The sequence below is a fragment of the Python bivittatus genome, unplaced genomic scaffold, assembly GCF_059951505.1.
Source record: "Python bivittatus isolate LINGU-HERP-01145 unplaced genomic scaffold, Pbiv_v1 ctg000190_np1212, whole genome shotgun sequence".
Taxonomy (NCBI): Eukaryota; Metazoa; Chordata; class Lepidosauria; order Squamata; family Pythonidae; genus Python; species Python bivittatus.
The window spans coordinates 5320302-5337321 of NW_028277042.1; the positions used below are offsets into that span (position 1 = coordinate 5320302).

Consider the following 17020-nt stretch of genomic DNA (forward strand, 5'->3'; position numbering starts at 1 on the left):
AGAGCTCTTGAGTTTGGCTATGTAAATTTGTAGAAGAGGAAGTCTAGGAGAGTTCAATTTTGTGGAGGCTAAAGATGATCAACTCTTGGGCCATGTGAAGCATGCATCTTCTTTCTCCATCCTTCTGTTTCCAATCTCCGCAGAAGATGCAACACAATGAAAAATAAACTTCTGTTGCAATGGAGGCTCCATTAAGAATGTACCAAAAGTGGAAGAAGTCCACTTGATCAGAAGAACTCTTGTTCTTCTTTCTCTTACAAAAAGCCCACAAAAACCAAAACTTTCACCCAAACCTATCTACTCAAATCTCCCTATAATCCTTACTTTATACTCTTCCCATTCCCAGATAAAAATCCCAGGTTGGGAATCACATGTTTGTATGCATTGCTGAGCACAGCTCCATTTTTGGAAGATAGAGCATCACACTCTGAGTCAATATTCCAAGATGCTCGTCCTCTACACTTTTGTGCCAAGCAGAGCAATAGAAAACAACTTATCTTTTCATGTTTTCAACTATTCTGTACCATGTTATATATTTTGTTACTTTGGCCTTGGACCAGTGTTTCTCAAGCTTGGGAACTTTAAGATGTGTGGACTTCAACTTCAACATGCTGGCTGGGGAATTCTGGGAGTTGAAGTCCACACATCTTAAAGTTCCCAAGCTTGAGAAACACTGCCTTGGACACACCTAGAGTGCCTTGCAGCTGAGGTTAATAAAGCGTTTCAATAAATAAATATTTTTAAAATCTGTTCTAACTGCTAGACAAAATGCCTTCTCTGCCTTGGTTAATTTTGGATGGAAGAATACAATGATAATGATGCTGGCTTGGAGCATGCACTGACTTTATGTCTGACTGTTTTCAGTACCAAGTAAATACATCCAGATTAGTTCTGAAGGTTCATACAAAATGAATGGCTGAAAAGCTCCAAGTCATGGAGTGGAGAACATTAGGAAAGCCAAACTCATAGTTTCAGAATTCCTTCTGGTTCCAAATACATATAAACTATTCTTAGATTGTTGCAAATGGATAATGGGTGTGTTTGAGAGAGAGACACACACAGAGACTTCCAAACTAGAGGTTTCCTTTTGCTAACAACTGCCCTACTAGACTACAGAAAGGAAGTTACAACAGCAAGGATTTCAGATTTGGGGAAAGGCCATTTCCTATTCCTCTCTCTCTTGGTGCCAGAAGCCAGTGCCAGAATCTTACCCTTTTCCCAAAAGCGTATCTGCAATTCAGTCGCTCCTTCTGATAATGTGTATCCTGATGGATAAAAATAAAGTTTGCCCTTACCATCAGCGTAATAATTCTTTGCCCTTTTGTAGATGTGGAATGTTTTTTTCCGTCTCCTCCGCTGGTGAAAAAGCTTGTGTTATTAAGAATTTGAACTAGGGCTGTCAACCGATTGCAGGATTATTAAAAAAAAAATACAATTAATTTATAGGGATTAAATATTATATATCATGGCCACCCCTGCCTGGCTTTGCTCCATAGTTACGAGATTTCCATTCAGTAATACTGATCTGGATTGAGTTCACACACTGCATTTAGCACATTTTGTTTAACTGTGGCACATGCATAAACCATAACTGGATGGCCTATTGCCACAGACAAAGCCATAAATAACAGTTTACAAGCTATGGTGACTTAGAGTTCATACAAGACCGTAAGCCAGAAGCAAATAAACTTTAGGGCTTAAGGTGTAGCATGTTGTATGAACCAGGACCTAGTCGATTAGGTCTTTAGGAGATTGAGAAGCACAATACTCTTCTGAGATCTCAACCACCACTTGGAGAATGCTGAATTGACCTTTAGCAACAGAGATGATGGTTATCTTGACACTCAATTACTCCTGTTGCTTGTAATCCCTTGTCACCATCAGGCCGTCTCCAGCAAACATCCCATTTATCTCCACTCCCTATTTGGTTTCCATGTCACCCTTTTATTTATCAGATAAATATAAGAAAAGGTTTCATGCCAAAGACAGCATATGTATGCAACCATAAAGTGTTTATTTGGTTAGTTCATTAACCATCTGTAAGACAGTTCAATTTTGGTCTGCATCCTTCTATAAAAGAGTTCAAGTTTTCAACAAACCTCCAATACATAAAGCAAAGTAAAATTACTGCACACATTTCAGACCAAAATACAGCACTTTTCCTTACATTTTATAAAACCCGGTCAATACAAACTACATTAAAAAAGATAACACACTTTCACTTTTCCTTAGTACAGTATTTTGCCACAATTTGCATGGGGGCTACAAAGCCCATACAGCACAATCCATGTGCTTTAAATTAAAACAAACAAACAAAAATACCCTTTACTTACCCAACATTATATTGAACATGTAAACAAAGTGCTACTTAATCCAAGACCCATTTTGTACTCCATTTTGTAGTTTTGAAACGTGTAAACCTCAAAAGTATGCCAATGAGAAAAAAGGGGTTCTGGTTTTTAAACTGCCCGCAGGCAAAATTTTCCATGAAAACAGACAGACTTAGGGAATGTGAAATTATCCTAAGGCATTATAAATTCACATAAATTGAGTCTGGCCCAACATTTTAACACCCCAATTTATACACAGAGTTCTATTCTCTTCTATGAGTGAAGACAGACTCAAATTTTTGTAGATGTGTGTGTGTGTGTGTGTGTGTGTGAGAGAGAGAGAGAGAGAGAGAATTAGCCTATGAAGAACGAAGATCCCAGTGAAAGTATCTAAAACCCAAACATCTTCCAGGCTCTTTAGCAATTTTCACAATAGGAGTCTTCAATGTGGTTAATGTATGAAATTTCTCACACTCCCTCCCCAAATTCCTGGACCAACTTTTCATGTTTATTCATTTATTTTGCAGCTTTGTTTCAAATGAAATGAAAGAAAGCACATAAGTGGATGAAGAGAGTCTATTTTTACTCGATGAAGAAGAAAGATGGCATCAGGGAATCTCCCCTGTGCTGTCGATCATACGATCAACAACTCTTAGATTTATTATTTATGTCCATCAAGGCCATTGCTTGCCCAATTAATAAATAAAAATTCAACGTGATTTCTCAGAGTCACCCATTTTTAAATTAACAACCACTGTTAAACACTTGAAAAGGATATACAAACAGCATTGAGAACACAACTTATTACACATTACTATCATTTGTTTTATTGCAAAGCCCAGTTTTCACTCACCAATCACAAAGTGCTATTCAAATTGCACTCTTTTTTTCTTCAAAAGTTAGCATGCACAACATTCAAACTAGCTCCCTAACTGTTCCTAAAATCAAAATCTATGCAAACTAGGAAGAGATTCAGGATCCCTTAAACCAGAAAACAGAAAAACAAGTATACTACACATCAAGTATTGGTTTGTTCAGATGCCATAAATAGGGGTTGCAGAGACCTCTGTTTCTTTAATGCAAAACCCACTTTAACATTTGGGGGTAAAGGGAAGAGCAGCCACCTAGATGGGAAATACCCCATGACTGGGAAAACAACAACAACACAGCAGTGTAAATATACAACACTAGCACTGGTTGATACTTAAAGTGCAAAGGGTAAACAATAAATAGAAAAAGGGATAGGAAACAAACCTGCAGGTTTGATGAACAGGTTTGATGAAATGTTTTTCACCTGGTTTTGTATACAGATGCTCCCCAAGTTCAACACTAGATATAATCACAGGTATCTTTAATTTAAAATGCAAGGTTAGAAAATTTAAAGGTGCCAAGGTTGGGAAAAGCTTCAACCTGAATTTTAGGAAAGCAGAGACAGTCAAGATACATAGATCATATTTTCCACCCCAGGATTCAGTTCACGTAACACAATTTCCTGATGACACTCTTATGAGTTAGTTTGGGCTGATGTCTGGCAACATCTATTTGATGTTATAAATGGGCCATGATGGATGGAGACAGGTCAGCTTATTTCATTTATTTATTCAATTTTTGATGCTGCCTGACTCCAACTGACTCTGGGTACCTCACAACATAAAACACAACATAAAACGAGTAAATAAAAATATAGTAAAATTAATCCAAAAAGAATGACAAAATAGTTACTCGTTGAGCTCTCTTAAGGTAAAATATGACATCTGAACAAATCCAGTTGACCGAGTTTATAATAAAAAAGTGATTTTGGAGGTCTGCTATTAACACGTCCCTTAAGTTTTGCAGAAGACTGTAAATTAATATTGATAATACAAGGGTATTATTATTGGCAATCTACAGGTCTTAGTATTGCGAACACTCTCATGGCATTGCACAAGCAACTTAAGGTAAATTTGCACCCTGTTTTTAAATCAAATGTGAAACTTATTCCTATGTTAATCTGAACATTTTCAGTATCTAGTGGAATTCACAAACTAACATAAATTGTGCACAAATTAATAGATGATATATACAGTCTATGTGGGATTTTTTAATGCTTAGCTTACTTATCTAGTTCTGATTCCCATGTCATTAACGACTCTGGATATTTTGTCCTAACCGTTAAGACAGCAATTAGAACAACAACTACCACAACGAAAACAACAACAAAAATAGTCTCCTGAAATTCAGCAGTTCAACTGTAAACTTCCAATGGATGGAAAGAGTAAAGTCTCATGCATATGAGTCAGGTACAGTAACGGTTGCTTCCTTTTGTAAATCGCTAGGCTATGAATCTCTCTTCCTTCCCCAAGGAGAAAACATCTCACACTCTGAGATCGGCCTCGACAGCTGGTCACTTCAAGCTGTATTTTCTGTCTACAATTCATTGCTCTGACGCTGTAAATATATAAAAATAATGCAACTGAATGAAGCATCTTACAACTGGCAAACAACCACCCTGGTCAGCCACTTTGCACGGGGCTGCTTTCTATCCACTCTTAGAGAAGGCTGACACTACTTGTTCTCCAGCACTGATGAACAAGGGGCTTGACCCAATCATGCGGAGATCCAGGCAAAGCTTATTGTGTTGGACAATACTTGTTTTTTCCTCCTCCTTTTTTGCCCACTCTACCTGCATGGATCTAGCAAAAGAGCGTATTATTTTTTGAAAAACGCATATATAAATGCTGTAGTACAAAATCCTCTGAAATTACATTGCTACACCATGCTAATCAATATCCTGTGCTTCCTGTAAAAAGGCCCCTTTGAGACAGTATAAAAATTGCATGTTTCCTTAAATAAACCGTGATTCTATTAATAAACACTGTGGTTACGTTGGAAGCACAAGAAACATCTAATTACCTTTTGGCCTGGCTATATGTCATCAAGTCAATACAATGCTTAAAATCTGAATGCATTTTGCGTTTAATTAAAAAAAAAAAAACTCTTAAATTTACCTTGAGCCTTCCTCAAATACAATTCAGATCAGATGCACTGAAGTCCATTGAAAGCAGTATAGCCATAACCTAGTTAAAAGTATTACCCTCCGATTTACTCTGACGAAACCTAGATGTGTACACATTTCTCCGGATTGCAGTTTTTAGTTTAAGAAAAAACTGAGATCACAAGGAATATGAATGTCACCACTGATACGTGAAAAACTAGTTAATGCAACAAACAGCCTGGAAGACCTGCAAGCAAGTCCACAAGAACCTTTCGCACACAAACAAATGCTAGCCTGCCTTTTTTTGTAGACGTACCTCTTTCAGGTCACTCTGCCCTAAATAAATAAAAATCAACCGCATTCGAAGCCTGATTCTTTTAATCGGATACTGTACTGTACTGACAATAAGCAGCAAGAAATAAGTGGAACAACGCACGCATCACCAACTGCTTTCATATATGCATAGAGAGTTTGCCAACTCCCCGACTGGTGGAAAGCGCAAGGACTCGAGAGGACTCAGACGCTCTGGCCTCTCACCTACGTAGCCCTTTCCTGAAGAGCACCCGGTCCACGGTTGCATAGTTATGGAGGCAAACAATGAGCTCGCCAAGGGAGGTGCAGAGGCATCGATCATTTACTCACGTCTTTGTTGCAGAATAAATATTCTTGCAATTGCTTTGCCCGTTGTGGATTCTGACAAAAATGGGAAAAGGGGGATCCAGACATAAAGCCTGCATCTGGGGTGGAAATGGGAAGCAAACAATTCGGCAATCTTGAAAACGCGCTGAAGTTCTGATTGAAAAAAAAAGACGGCCTTTCTGATAATTGGCAGCCCAGAACTAACAGGCAAATAGGGGTGTACACTGGGGGGGTGTGTGTGTGTGAAAAAAAGGCAGGATGGTGCCTGCAACCGTGTATTTGAAGCCCCCCTTTTTTTTACAGGCATTGCATGTGTGGCCACCATTTTGACTTTTTTGACCCCCCCTCCAATGTGGACATACCTGGGGGGTGAGGAAGGGTGTAAGTATGCCATTACTTGCCTTATTTTTCTGGAGGAGGAAGAAAGACAAGTTACTTGCTTGTTTTTCTCAGAGTTTTGGTAAATGTTTCTTCTTTGTTTTGATCCAGGAAAAGGAAAAATCCTTGGTAGAAAATAAAAACAAACAAAAACCTGAACCCCCAGTTTGTCTTCACTGCCTTTTTTTTTATGGGCAACGCAGAGCTCACTTGGCCACGCAAACCGACAAGCTCAGTGTGGAGAACGAAAGTGAAATCACATCATGGCTTGTCTCTTGCTAGATCCTAGTGTGACCTGGCAAGCTTAGCTCAACAAGCCATGGATGGTGGGCCAAAGTGGGTTTTTTCTATGAGTAAACTGTAAACCAAGGTTTGAGGGCTACCTCCTGTGATCTGTACCACATCATTTGTCCTGGGATGTTACACGCAGCATTTGAAAAATCCAAAGACAGGCATCCTGAACTCAAGAGTATCTCAATTTCCCTGGCAGCTTTGCAGGACAGAGTAGCCATAACTTTGTTTTATTAATCAAACCAAACGTGAAAAACATTATCACTAACGATTCTTTTTTTTTAAAAAAAAGTCTGTGAAATTATACAGTAAATACTGTAGCAATATAACTATATAGCTGCTATATAAAAAAGATATAAAATGAAACCTGTTATATATACAAAAGGTTTATAGTGAAGAGGAAAAAGTAAAAAAAAAAAAAAACTACCCAGAGAATGAGAAAAAAAGAAGGGGAAGGGAACCCCCCCTCTAGAAAATAGGAAAAAACAACAACCTATAAGTAACTAAACAAAACTATAACTTAAAAAAAACCCCCACCACACACACATTGTGTTTAGAATTAGATGTAATTTTTGTGTGTGGTGGTGTTTTTTTTAAACACACACACACACACACACACACACACACACTGTATATCTAAAAGCCAATTTAAGAATGTGTATATGTGTATGTGTAGAACTACGTCACAGACTGGTAACATTATGTAATTTTCTCCCCATTTTTTTCAGCGCTGAATCAGATTTTCAAACTATGCATTATACCATGCAGAGCACCCACAGCTACATGGTAAGTGCCAAACACAAGGGGAAAAATTCCCCCATGGAATGAACCAGCATTTGCAATGTAGCCTGGACAGTGCTGTGGCTTTCAAAAAGGAAGGTACATTAGCGATGGAAACAAAGAGCCAGTTTGGACTTTTAAAAAGTTATATCGAGACAGCAAGCAAATCCCAGGGTTAAAAAAGACCTAATGAAACTCCCCCCCCCGCCCCCCGCAAACAAAGTACCAGTAGATGAAATGTGGGGACTCCACAAAGAGGATTAAAGAAGCCAGAATAAAATACAGATCCATATTCATTCTTCTCAGCCTCGTCTGGTAAAGATAAGGATGTTACTAAAAGGACATCCTTTTTGACAACTTGGGGATGAGATGCAGAGTTTTTTTCACACTGATGGCTGTAGTCTTGGTTATTAAAATATGACTGGCAGTGCAGGAGAGATTTTTCCCTGCTTAGCCTGCCTACACACACACACATACATATATCGAACCCTCTAACTCCCAGGCCTCTGGTAGAGGACCTGAGATTGAGGAAGACACATACCACCCATAGGGGTGAGAGGGGGATCTGTCTATGTGTGTGTGTGTGTGTGTGTGTGTGGAGAATAGTACCACCCATATTTAACACCCTCCACCCTGAGGCTATTGCTTCCTCTAGTTCTAAACAACCTGACATCAAAACTGACATCAAAACAGGGGCAAAGAACATCTCTGTTGGGCCATATTTGGGTGGCAAGCCAGCACGAGGCATGGAGAAATGATACAACCTCTTTCACCCCCACAAAATTGCAACCTAGGTGAGGATAAGTTTTTTTTTTTTTTGGTAAACCCAGTGGTGGAGAGACAATTAAGACCGATGACATTCTTAACACGCAGTTTAAATGCAGTGTATTCCTTCTTCCATTTAAGAATTAAGCAACTTAGAATAACATACAATCTTCCTGACATTCTTTTCCTGCCTTCATTGTATCTGGCAAGTCAGCTCACCTTTCTTGGGCCAAAGAAGCGATAAATGAATACATCATTTGATACTTTCCTGAAGTTTTAAATCAGTGTGTTTCAAATTTGGCTACTTGAAGATGCATGGACTTCAACTCCCAGAGTTCTGAGAACTGAAGTCCACCCATCTTAAAGTGGCCAAGTTTGAAAAACATTGGTTTAAACTATAACTTTTAGAATCCTTAAACCCTAGCCATGCTGACAGGGATGGGTGGGAACTGAAAATCAACCCAAGAAGCTATCTACCCATGAAGTCAACTTTCAGAGAAGAAGTCCTCATGCAAAGGAAACTTTTCAGTAAAAGAATTACTACATTTATTGAAAGGTATAAATAAGGTTTGAGTGATGGGTTATTAAGATATCAAATAAATACGGATAAACTTTCGGCTCTCAACTAAAAAAGGAGGGAGAAACAACCTGCTAACCAGTTATTAACTGTTAATATTCAAACCATCTATGTTTAACGTTTTCAAGCAGAATGGGAAAAATTCAACATATAAAAACAGCACCTTTAAGAATAAAAGATCAAGGCCCCTGGCATCAAGTACAACAAAACATGACTAATTATACTAAACACAGTGAGCAAAGGTTAGCTTTGCATTTATGCTGATTATTCCTCTTTTCCTGAGAAGCAAAGACTGGAAATTTCCTCTTTAATCTGCACTCTATTTTTTTTTTTTTGTCCTTTTTGCCACGGTTAACTATTCAAATCCAAGTGAGGAAAAAACACTGGTTATTTATATTGTGATGCAGCTGAAATCAAACACCGTGGGATAGTGGGATGGCCTATTTTATATTTTCCAATGAACTAAAGTGAGGACTTAGGTCTGTGTGTAGCACACTATGTACAAGTGCATGTGTGTATGTGCACATATCTTCTCTTTTCTTCCCCCAACAGAATGCCGCTGTCAATGAACGAGAGAGAGTCATTGCTCAGTGCAAGCTTGTGAAAGGACTCCTGCTCTTTCCACTTTTTTGGGGAGGGGTGGGGCTGGGGGTAGCTGATAGTGTCTGAAAGAGGATGACCAGACCAGGATAATGGAAGTGGACTAACGCTCTGCTCTTGGGGATATGGATGTTTCTCTTACAACCTGTCTTCTAGCTTGTTTTATATGTATAACCAGTACGTGCTCTATTAATCAAGAATTGTGTGTAAGAATCTTTATTTAGGACAAGTACCGTTAGAATGGGCAATTGCCTAGTTTCTAAAGAAGCAGCAGCTCCTAAACACCTTTGGCTCATCTCAAAAAAGCTAAGCAGGTTCACACATATTTAGTGCATGGAAATGCACCAGAAAATTCAAGGGCTGTAGTCTAGACTAGGAAGTTGAAAAATATCCTAGGACAAGTCAGTGGCAACCTACTTCTGTACGGTTGCCTCAAAGGCAATGTGGCCATGTCATCGCCGAGGGGGACTTTGCCTTTAAGTAGCAGGTAAGAGCAGTAAATGCCATTCTATGCAGAAATTCCTGTTAAACTACCCAGCAAGAAAAAGGGACTTTTTGGGGGGAGGGTGTGTGTGTTAATTTCTGTTCTCTGTCTACTAAAAGACACCTTCCAATTCAGATTGCTACTTCCCAGACCAATTAGGTCCTTCAGACTTGGTAGAAAATTTAAATTCCAGTGAGAACTGGTTTTTATCAAGATGCCATTCTATACAATGTGATTTTCAACTATGGTTCAATCTAGGTCCTCAGGCTTACAGCATAGTTACATCAGCATTAGTAATAGTACAGGTGCTACGGTTTATGGTGGGTTATAAAACTTTTTAAAAGCAACCAAAATCATCTTAGGAAGAGCGAGTTATGAGCCTTAGGTGAGAACATAAAAGTAAAAGCTCTGTTTTATATTTAATTAATGAGTTTCAAATCAACCAATCATTTAATTTATGATTTTCTGTCTCTAAAAGGGTTATACAATAATCTTGTTAAAGATAAAGACTGCAGGACAGAATTAGCATCCAGCTGACAAGTGACAAATTAAAATAATAGTCAATATTCAAATTTCTTGTTTTCCTACTTTCCTTTAAAACTTTGTATTTCATTAGTGGGTAGACAATTTTCTCTCACCCAATAGGCAGCAGATGACAATGATAAATATAGACTTAGGACTAAAAATAATTTGTAATACATTTAATTTATCTGCTGATTATATTCAACTCTATGAAAACAATCTTTATCTACACTGACCTGGGGAACCCTCTCTACTCAAGTTATATTAGGCACTTGGGTGGTTTTTAAACTAATTAATTATGTAGTTAATTCTAACAGGCTCAAATACAAATTTTCTTTATCATACAATAAGAGACAACACTAACAACCAAGAAACCTGACATCAAAGAAATGTCAAACATAATCTACCATCTCATTCTGCAGCAGCAGAACCTGGTAGCTCATAGACTGTTTAGATGAACTGAAATTATGAACAATCTAAGGCTAGGTGCAAAGAGTAACTGATATTTGATGGCTAGTAAAATCATTCAGGAAAAACAGGGCAAAGAAAAAGACAGTTACATTAGGTTGGTTTTGTCAGTGTCACATTCAGAATATAATAATGTGTGTTCCTGCCCTTAAATGAGAACAGAATTTGATAAATTGAGATTTTAAATCAGACTAATTTGAATGACAAAACAAACTAAGGGAATTTTTTTCTGTTGTGGGTCAACAGATGTGCCTTTAAAACTATCCTTCCACAGGCAAATAGGTGGAAAACTACTTTTTGAGTGTAAATTTCTGCATTTTTTAAGGCAGCTATAGATGTTTCTGCAATACTCATCTTTGTATAGACTTGTGCATAAGTCTATACAAAGATGAGTACTGCAGAAAATCTATAGCTGCGTAAAAAATGCAGAAATTTACACTCGAAGTAGTTTTCCATCCTGCTAACAGGGTAGGTACACTAAATAGTACTAATGGATGATGACTGGAATCGGGACCAAAGCCTCATCACACAATGAAACTGAGCTACTGATGTTTCTTTTTTAAAAAATTCAGTTCATTGTAGAGAAACTTAGACAAAGCTCCAAGGAATAAACCTCCAAAACAAAGCCATAATGCTTTGAAAGCATTGTTGATATCTGAAAACTGAGGAAGGAAAACTAATGAAAAGATACATGCTAGTTATAACACACCAATCGTATCTGATCAACAACTGTGGTGTCCTTGGGCAACTCAGACTAAAGAGTTTCTGAACCTGAGATGGACCATCTTTCTTCTAAAAATAGAATCAGTTAAGGCAATGAGCAAGATGTATGGACCAGCTGGTCATTCAGGAATCAGATGTGGGCTGCTGCTTTCTGCCACCATTTGTAATAGGAACTCTGCACATAATTCCAGCTTTCTCAACCACCTTAAGAACCAGGCCAGCAAACACTCATTGCAAGTAATGGTTGTCCTGCTCCAGAATATACGCAATCCTAGGACCAGCTGTGGAAACTATCTTTCCTAAGCCCTATGCCATTGACTTGCCCTAGAGCCTGTTGTAATCCTCAGGAAGTCAAACAGGTTTAAAGAAGGTTGAAATAAAAAAGGCCAGTTTTCACTCACTATTCCCAAGGGTGGCACTATTATAGCAAAGGGACAACAGTGCCCATGGTGCCGCAGGCAGTGGTGTTGTCCAAGGCAATTTTGGAGTCAAAATTAAGACAAACAACAAGAACTTGCACAACCTTAATTTAAATAGTTTTACGGTGCAGTTCAATATTGTAATATCCCTGCACTTTAACGGATGGGTTTTAGCAGCACCTGTATTGAAACAGAACAAAAATGCTGGCACTTACTACAACTTTTTGTTATTATATACTGCATTACATGTGACAAATGCCGGCTCTGTGATTTTGGAAACTACTGATGGAAATATGGAAGAGAGAAGATATATTACATAAACAAATCTTCATATCTGCACCTATGGATGTAGTTTTAATCATTTAGAGCTAGAACACACATAATGTAAAGAATGGTGTGTATTTTTCTCCACTGCTAATGCTCATTTAAAAAAAAAAATTAATGTTTGACTATTATAAACCAGACACCGAGAGCCAGTTTCAATATGCCTCGTTAATCTTTCCAAACTATAAAACAGAGTTTGCATAAGGTGGACAAATAGTTTTGAGTTGTGTTGTAAACTATATGAATTAACAATGCACCCTAAAATAAAATATGAACAGCTGCTATCCATGCTAAAACCATGAATCACACTACTACTGGTTGTCTGGGCATGAGACTGTACTTGCAAAAGTTTAGGATGGGATATTTTTCAGGGCAAAACCCAATGGAAATTAAAAAAAAAAAGAACAAAGTCAAAAAACCAAGACGTTTAAAGAATAAAACTAAATATAGCAAACATTTATAAAGCAGCATGGGAGACAAAAATTTCCTTTGTCCTTTTCTTCTTAAACTGCTTCTCCCCAGCAGAAACACAGACACAGAGAATTGATTTGAGGGGGAAAATCTCTTCCTTTTAAATCATCATCATAACCCTGCTTCATAAAGGCGAGGCAACAGCAACTTGAGTTTAAGATGCAGATTGACTGGCTTAACATCTAGTTTGGGCCCAAGATCACAAGTCAGGAAAATATTCCTACAGACTGACGGAAATCATAATGAGTCACAGCAAAACCTTCTCCTACGAATGACAATGTTATCCAAGGCCAGCAAATGAATCGAACTAGCTGAATGTCCTTGTCCAACGGAAGTTCCTCTATGAAAAGTCTTTTAGTTTCTAGAATGGCACTGACTTAATTTGTTTTGGGATGCTATATGCTCTCGCAAGCAACTATCAGTCATATTTTAACTGCCCCTCCGTCCAACTAGGGGACTTGTACCCCTTAATGCAGTGCTATGAAGTTACTCTACTGTCATTGAAGCACTGTACGTTATCCCCAATGCAAAAATTCAAAAGTTGGCTTCCAGAGAAAAAGAAAGAAAAACACCCTATTTGGATATTTGCATATTTCCTGACACTTTTTTTTTTTTTTTTAGCAAGGAACTTGTATTTAATATTTTAAAAAGAAATTAACCCCAAGCCCTTTGAATTCTCAAGGAAACCAATCAAAGATCCATTCTAACATTATTAGGCTCGAAAGTATGGAGTCTTCCTTCTGAAGCAGGTAGTTACCATCTGACAGATAAAGCACGGTGTAAGCTCCAGCTGGCCACAATCACTTTCAAGAACTAGAGGAGGGCTTGTTTGGGGAAAGAGAGAGCTTTGGGTCAAAGGAAGAAAAAAATGCTCCTGCTGAGGACTTCCAATGGAGGAGAGACAATAAAAAACAACAACATAAAAATGGCAGAATTGAAAATGCACCCAAAATTTTCCACCCAAAATGAGAAATTGTTCCAATAAAAAGGATAGAATACCGGATGGATGATCACCTAACATTTAGCACATTCCCCCAAACTAAGCAGGCCACACACACATCTTTCTTGTCTGTTATTTCTTTTATACTTTCAAATCAATTTTTTCCCCCTTGCTCCCATTGGAATGATACTAGAGAGAATCCCAAGGAATGACAACTTATAAAGACCCAACTGGATCGTTCTCTAGGTTTTGGATATTAGTAAACTGAGAGAGCCAGAAACAACTCAAGAGAACCCTTGCAGACCTTTTGCTGTGAGTGTCCCTGAAGAAGCCCTATGTATTAAACTGGAAGGCAAGGTGGGTGGGGATTGTGAGGAGGGGAAACAGTTGCTATGAACAAAAGGACATGTATTTCACTAAGGCAGAGAGAACCATTAAGAGCCTTTGGGAGAAGATGGAATACTCCAAGGGGCAAGCTTTCAAACTTTCCACAAAGCTTCTGATGTCAAAAAACAAAACAAAACTTTGGAGCAATATTTGCAGCCCCTTCTTGTGACTTGAATGTGTGCAATATATCCTTTATCTAAATGTTACATGATTTGATTTTTGTAAAGGATGAGCAAGATCCAGCTAACCCACGGAGGACACGGTAAGCATGTGCTTCTGATCTGAAAACAAGCCCTCAACAAATTTAACGGGCTTTATATCTGTGAGTAGATATACAGAGGAATGCATAGCAGATCTCTTCTCTCAATATACACAAAACTTTAAAATGTGCTTAGTATTTGATTTTGAACCCAGATATTATAGTCAGTCATGCTGTTGTGTACTGAGTACAGCCTTCCTGTCAATATATGGATTTTCTAAGATAAGGTGGGGAGGATGTGGACCTCCATATTATGGAACCACAACTGCTGAAGCCCCAGCCTTCTGCAATGAAGGATGACAGAAGCTGTATTTCAGGAACTTCTGGAAGCCACCTTTGCTCACTCTCTGCTCTAAGACATCAACAGAAATTCCACTGGATTCACATTACTGTAAACATTTGGCCCAATAATATGCATTACTGGGGAAACATATACAACGGAAAACAATGCCATTGTTGCAACGACACCATTTCTAGAAACTGCAGTGCAAGACTATGGAATATTACAACTGTGTAACCCCTTTTTTGCTTTTAGGTTATAGAGCGTCACTAACAACGTAACAAAATAACGTTTAAGTAGAAAGGTAAACAGTATTGTCACTAGCAAATTATCCATATTTTAATTAAATATTAATATCTATGATCAAAAAAATAAAATTAAAAAATGGAAAAAATAAAACCTTCACTGTAATTGTATTAACAATATTCAGCACAATTTTCTTAGAAAGAGGTAATTTTTACACCAATGTTTGATCCCAATATAATTCTCCAGACAGTGTCTGAAATGTATTAATAGTTTCACCCCCCCCCACCTCCTCTGCAAGAAGATAAAAACCAACCTTCTGCCTTTCTTCCCTTTTTTCTGTACTACTACTGTTAGGAATGTTTTCACTCCTGGAAAACTGCAGCATCTTTCATCCAAAGTGTCTGGGAATACCCTCCTTGCGTTATCACTCTCCCGCCCCTACCCCCAAATATGTGCTATCTGCCCCATTCATATGGCACTTCTGAAATTCATCTCATGATTTGAGACCCATTACTAAGATCTACAATGGCTGCATGATAATCCACAAATAACAAAGATCTGTGTAATATTTAGTTCCCTTTTGTAGTACAATGCTTAGCTTGGTTTAGTTTAGTCCATTCAATTAAAAAAAAAATTCCCAGGAATGAAACACAGTGAACAATGGTTTACATATAATTCTGTCCTTTTAGGCAGAGGCCTCAAATTGCAAGGAAAGCTGTGAAATAAAGGTTCAGTTGCCCATTTTTCTCCTAGTGGAGTTAAAAGTCTCTTTTGGCATCACAGAGAGATTGATTTTCATTCAGTATTTCTTGTACCACCAATGCTCCCCAAGGTGAGCACCACACTGTTACTCACAACCATTCCCCCTCAGTGAAAACACATCCTGCAGATGCTCCCCCATTTCAACAGGTTTCCATTTTTACACTACTGTTCTTCACTGGAAACAAAGAAATGGTCCCAGCAGCATGGCTTAATATATTTAAATAACTGGGCCTCTCGTTGCCTCCCTGACAATTTTTCAGTCTGCAGTGAGCTGCTCCAAACAAAGGCCGAGGCTTAAGCATTTAAGCAGTTAAAGAAAAGTTAGAACGGTTACCATACCAAAGCCGAGCATACTGTTTAAATTTCTGCTGCAAGATGTTTGTTTCTCCGTTATATAAAGCTATATCATTACAATGGGCTTTCTCTAACGCTCTTCCCAGCTGTGTGAAGACCGGTCAAGGAGAAGGAACACGGATCCGGAACAACCCTTGCTGGAGCTGGAGACGGAAGAGTTTGCAGTTGGCTATTCGCAAAGGTGCACATCCGGTCCGGCGAAGATCTGATGGGAAGAGAGGTTTCGTAGGGTGCCAGGTTCCAGTGCTCCTTCTGAATTCTCGAACGTAATCGTAACTGGTACCTATCAAATAGTAGTGTTAGTTTGAGAAGTTACAATTTACAGTTACAGCATCTAAGAAACAGCTCTGAAAATGAAAAGCAAAACTGAATTCAGTAGCCATGTGTTCAGTAAAGCAGCTCCGGCAACTTTTACAAAGTAAGCAGATGTAAATAAAGATGAGAATCGCATTTGTAAGCGAACTTGGTTTTTAAAACAAAAAACAAAAACAAACTTTCCCTTATTTGCTATAACACTAATACACCAGAAAGAAGTAATCATTAAGGAGTATGACATTTAAAAAAGGGGAGTATTTAAAAACTAAGTGAACTATTCACAAGTGAGCTATTCACATCCCTAGAATAATAATTATGTATCTGCTTTTAAAGTGTTTATTTTAAAAGGTTATGGAATAATAAAAGAATAAGATGTGAATCGCTTTGTCTCTTGCAAAGTGGCTGGTATTGAGGCATCTGAACTGAAATCTTTTGGGAAGTTGCCAGACGCATGGTTAGTAATGGAAGACTTTGAGGCGCCATTTTATGACATAATTTCTAATGATCCTGTTTATGAAGATAAGAGAAACACACTCTGTATGATTCAGGAAAGGCAGCAGAGACTCAGCTGAAGGTTTTTCAGAGTCTGTTGGCTCTCTGTGCCAACCTGATGAAGACCGCTGGAAACCATAATCCATTGGTAGAAATATCTGCTCTGAGCATCCAAACAGGTATTGACCAACAATTGTAATGAACATAAAAAACAAATGCAAATCCGATGGCATTTTTAGC

General features: G+C 38.2%; 1 protein-coding gene across 1 annotated transcript in view; it reads right to left on the minus strand.

The window, feature by feature from the left end:
- Window positions 1–1995: 1995 nt before the first annotated feature.
- Window positions 1996–17020, minus strand: part of GAN (gigaxonin) — a 43595-nt gene continuing 28570 nt past the window's right edge. Inside the window, exon 11 of the mRNA XM_088135980.1 lies at window positions 1996–16256. Coding sequence (XP_087992106.1) covers window positions 16075–16256 — 182 coding nt within the window. The 3' untranslated portion in view covers window positions 1996–16074. The remainder of the gene's footprint in view (window positions 16257–17020) is intronic.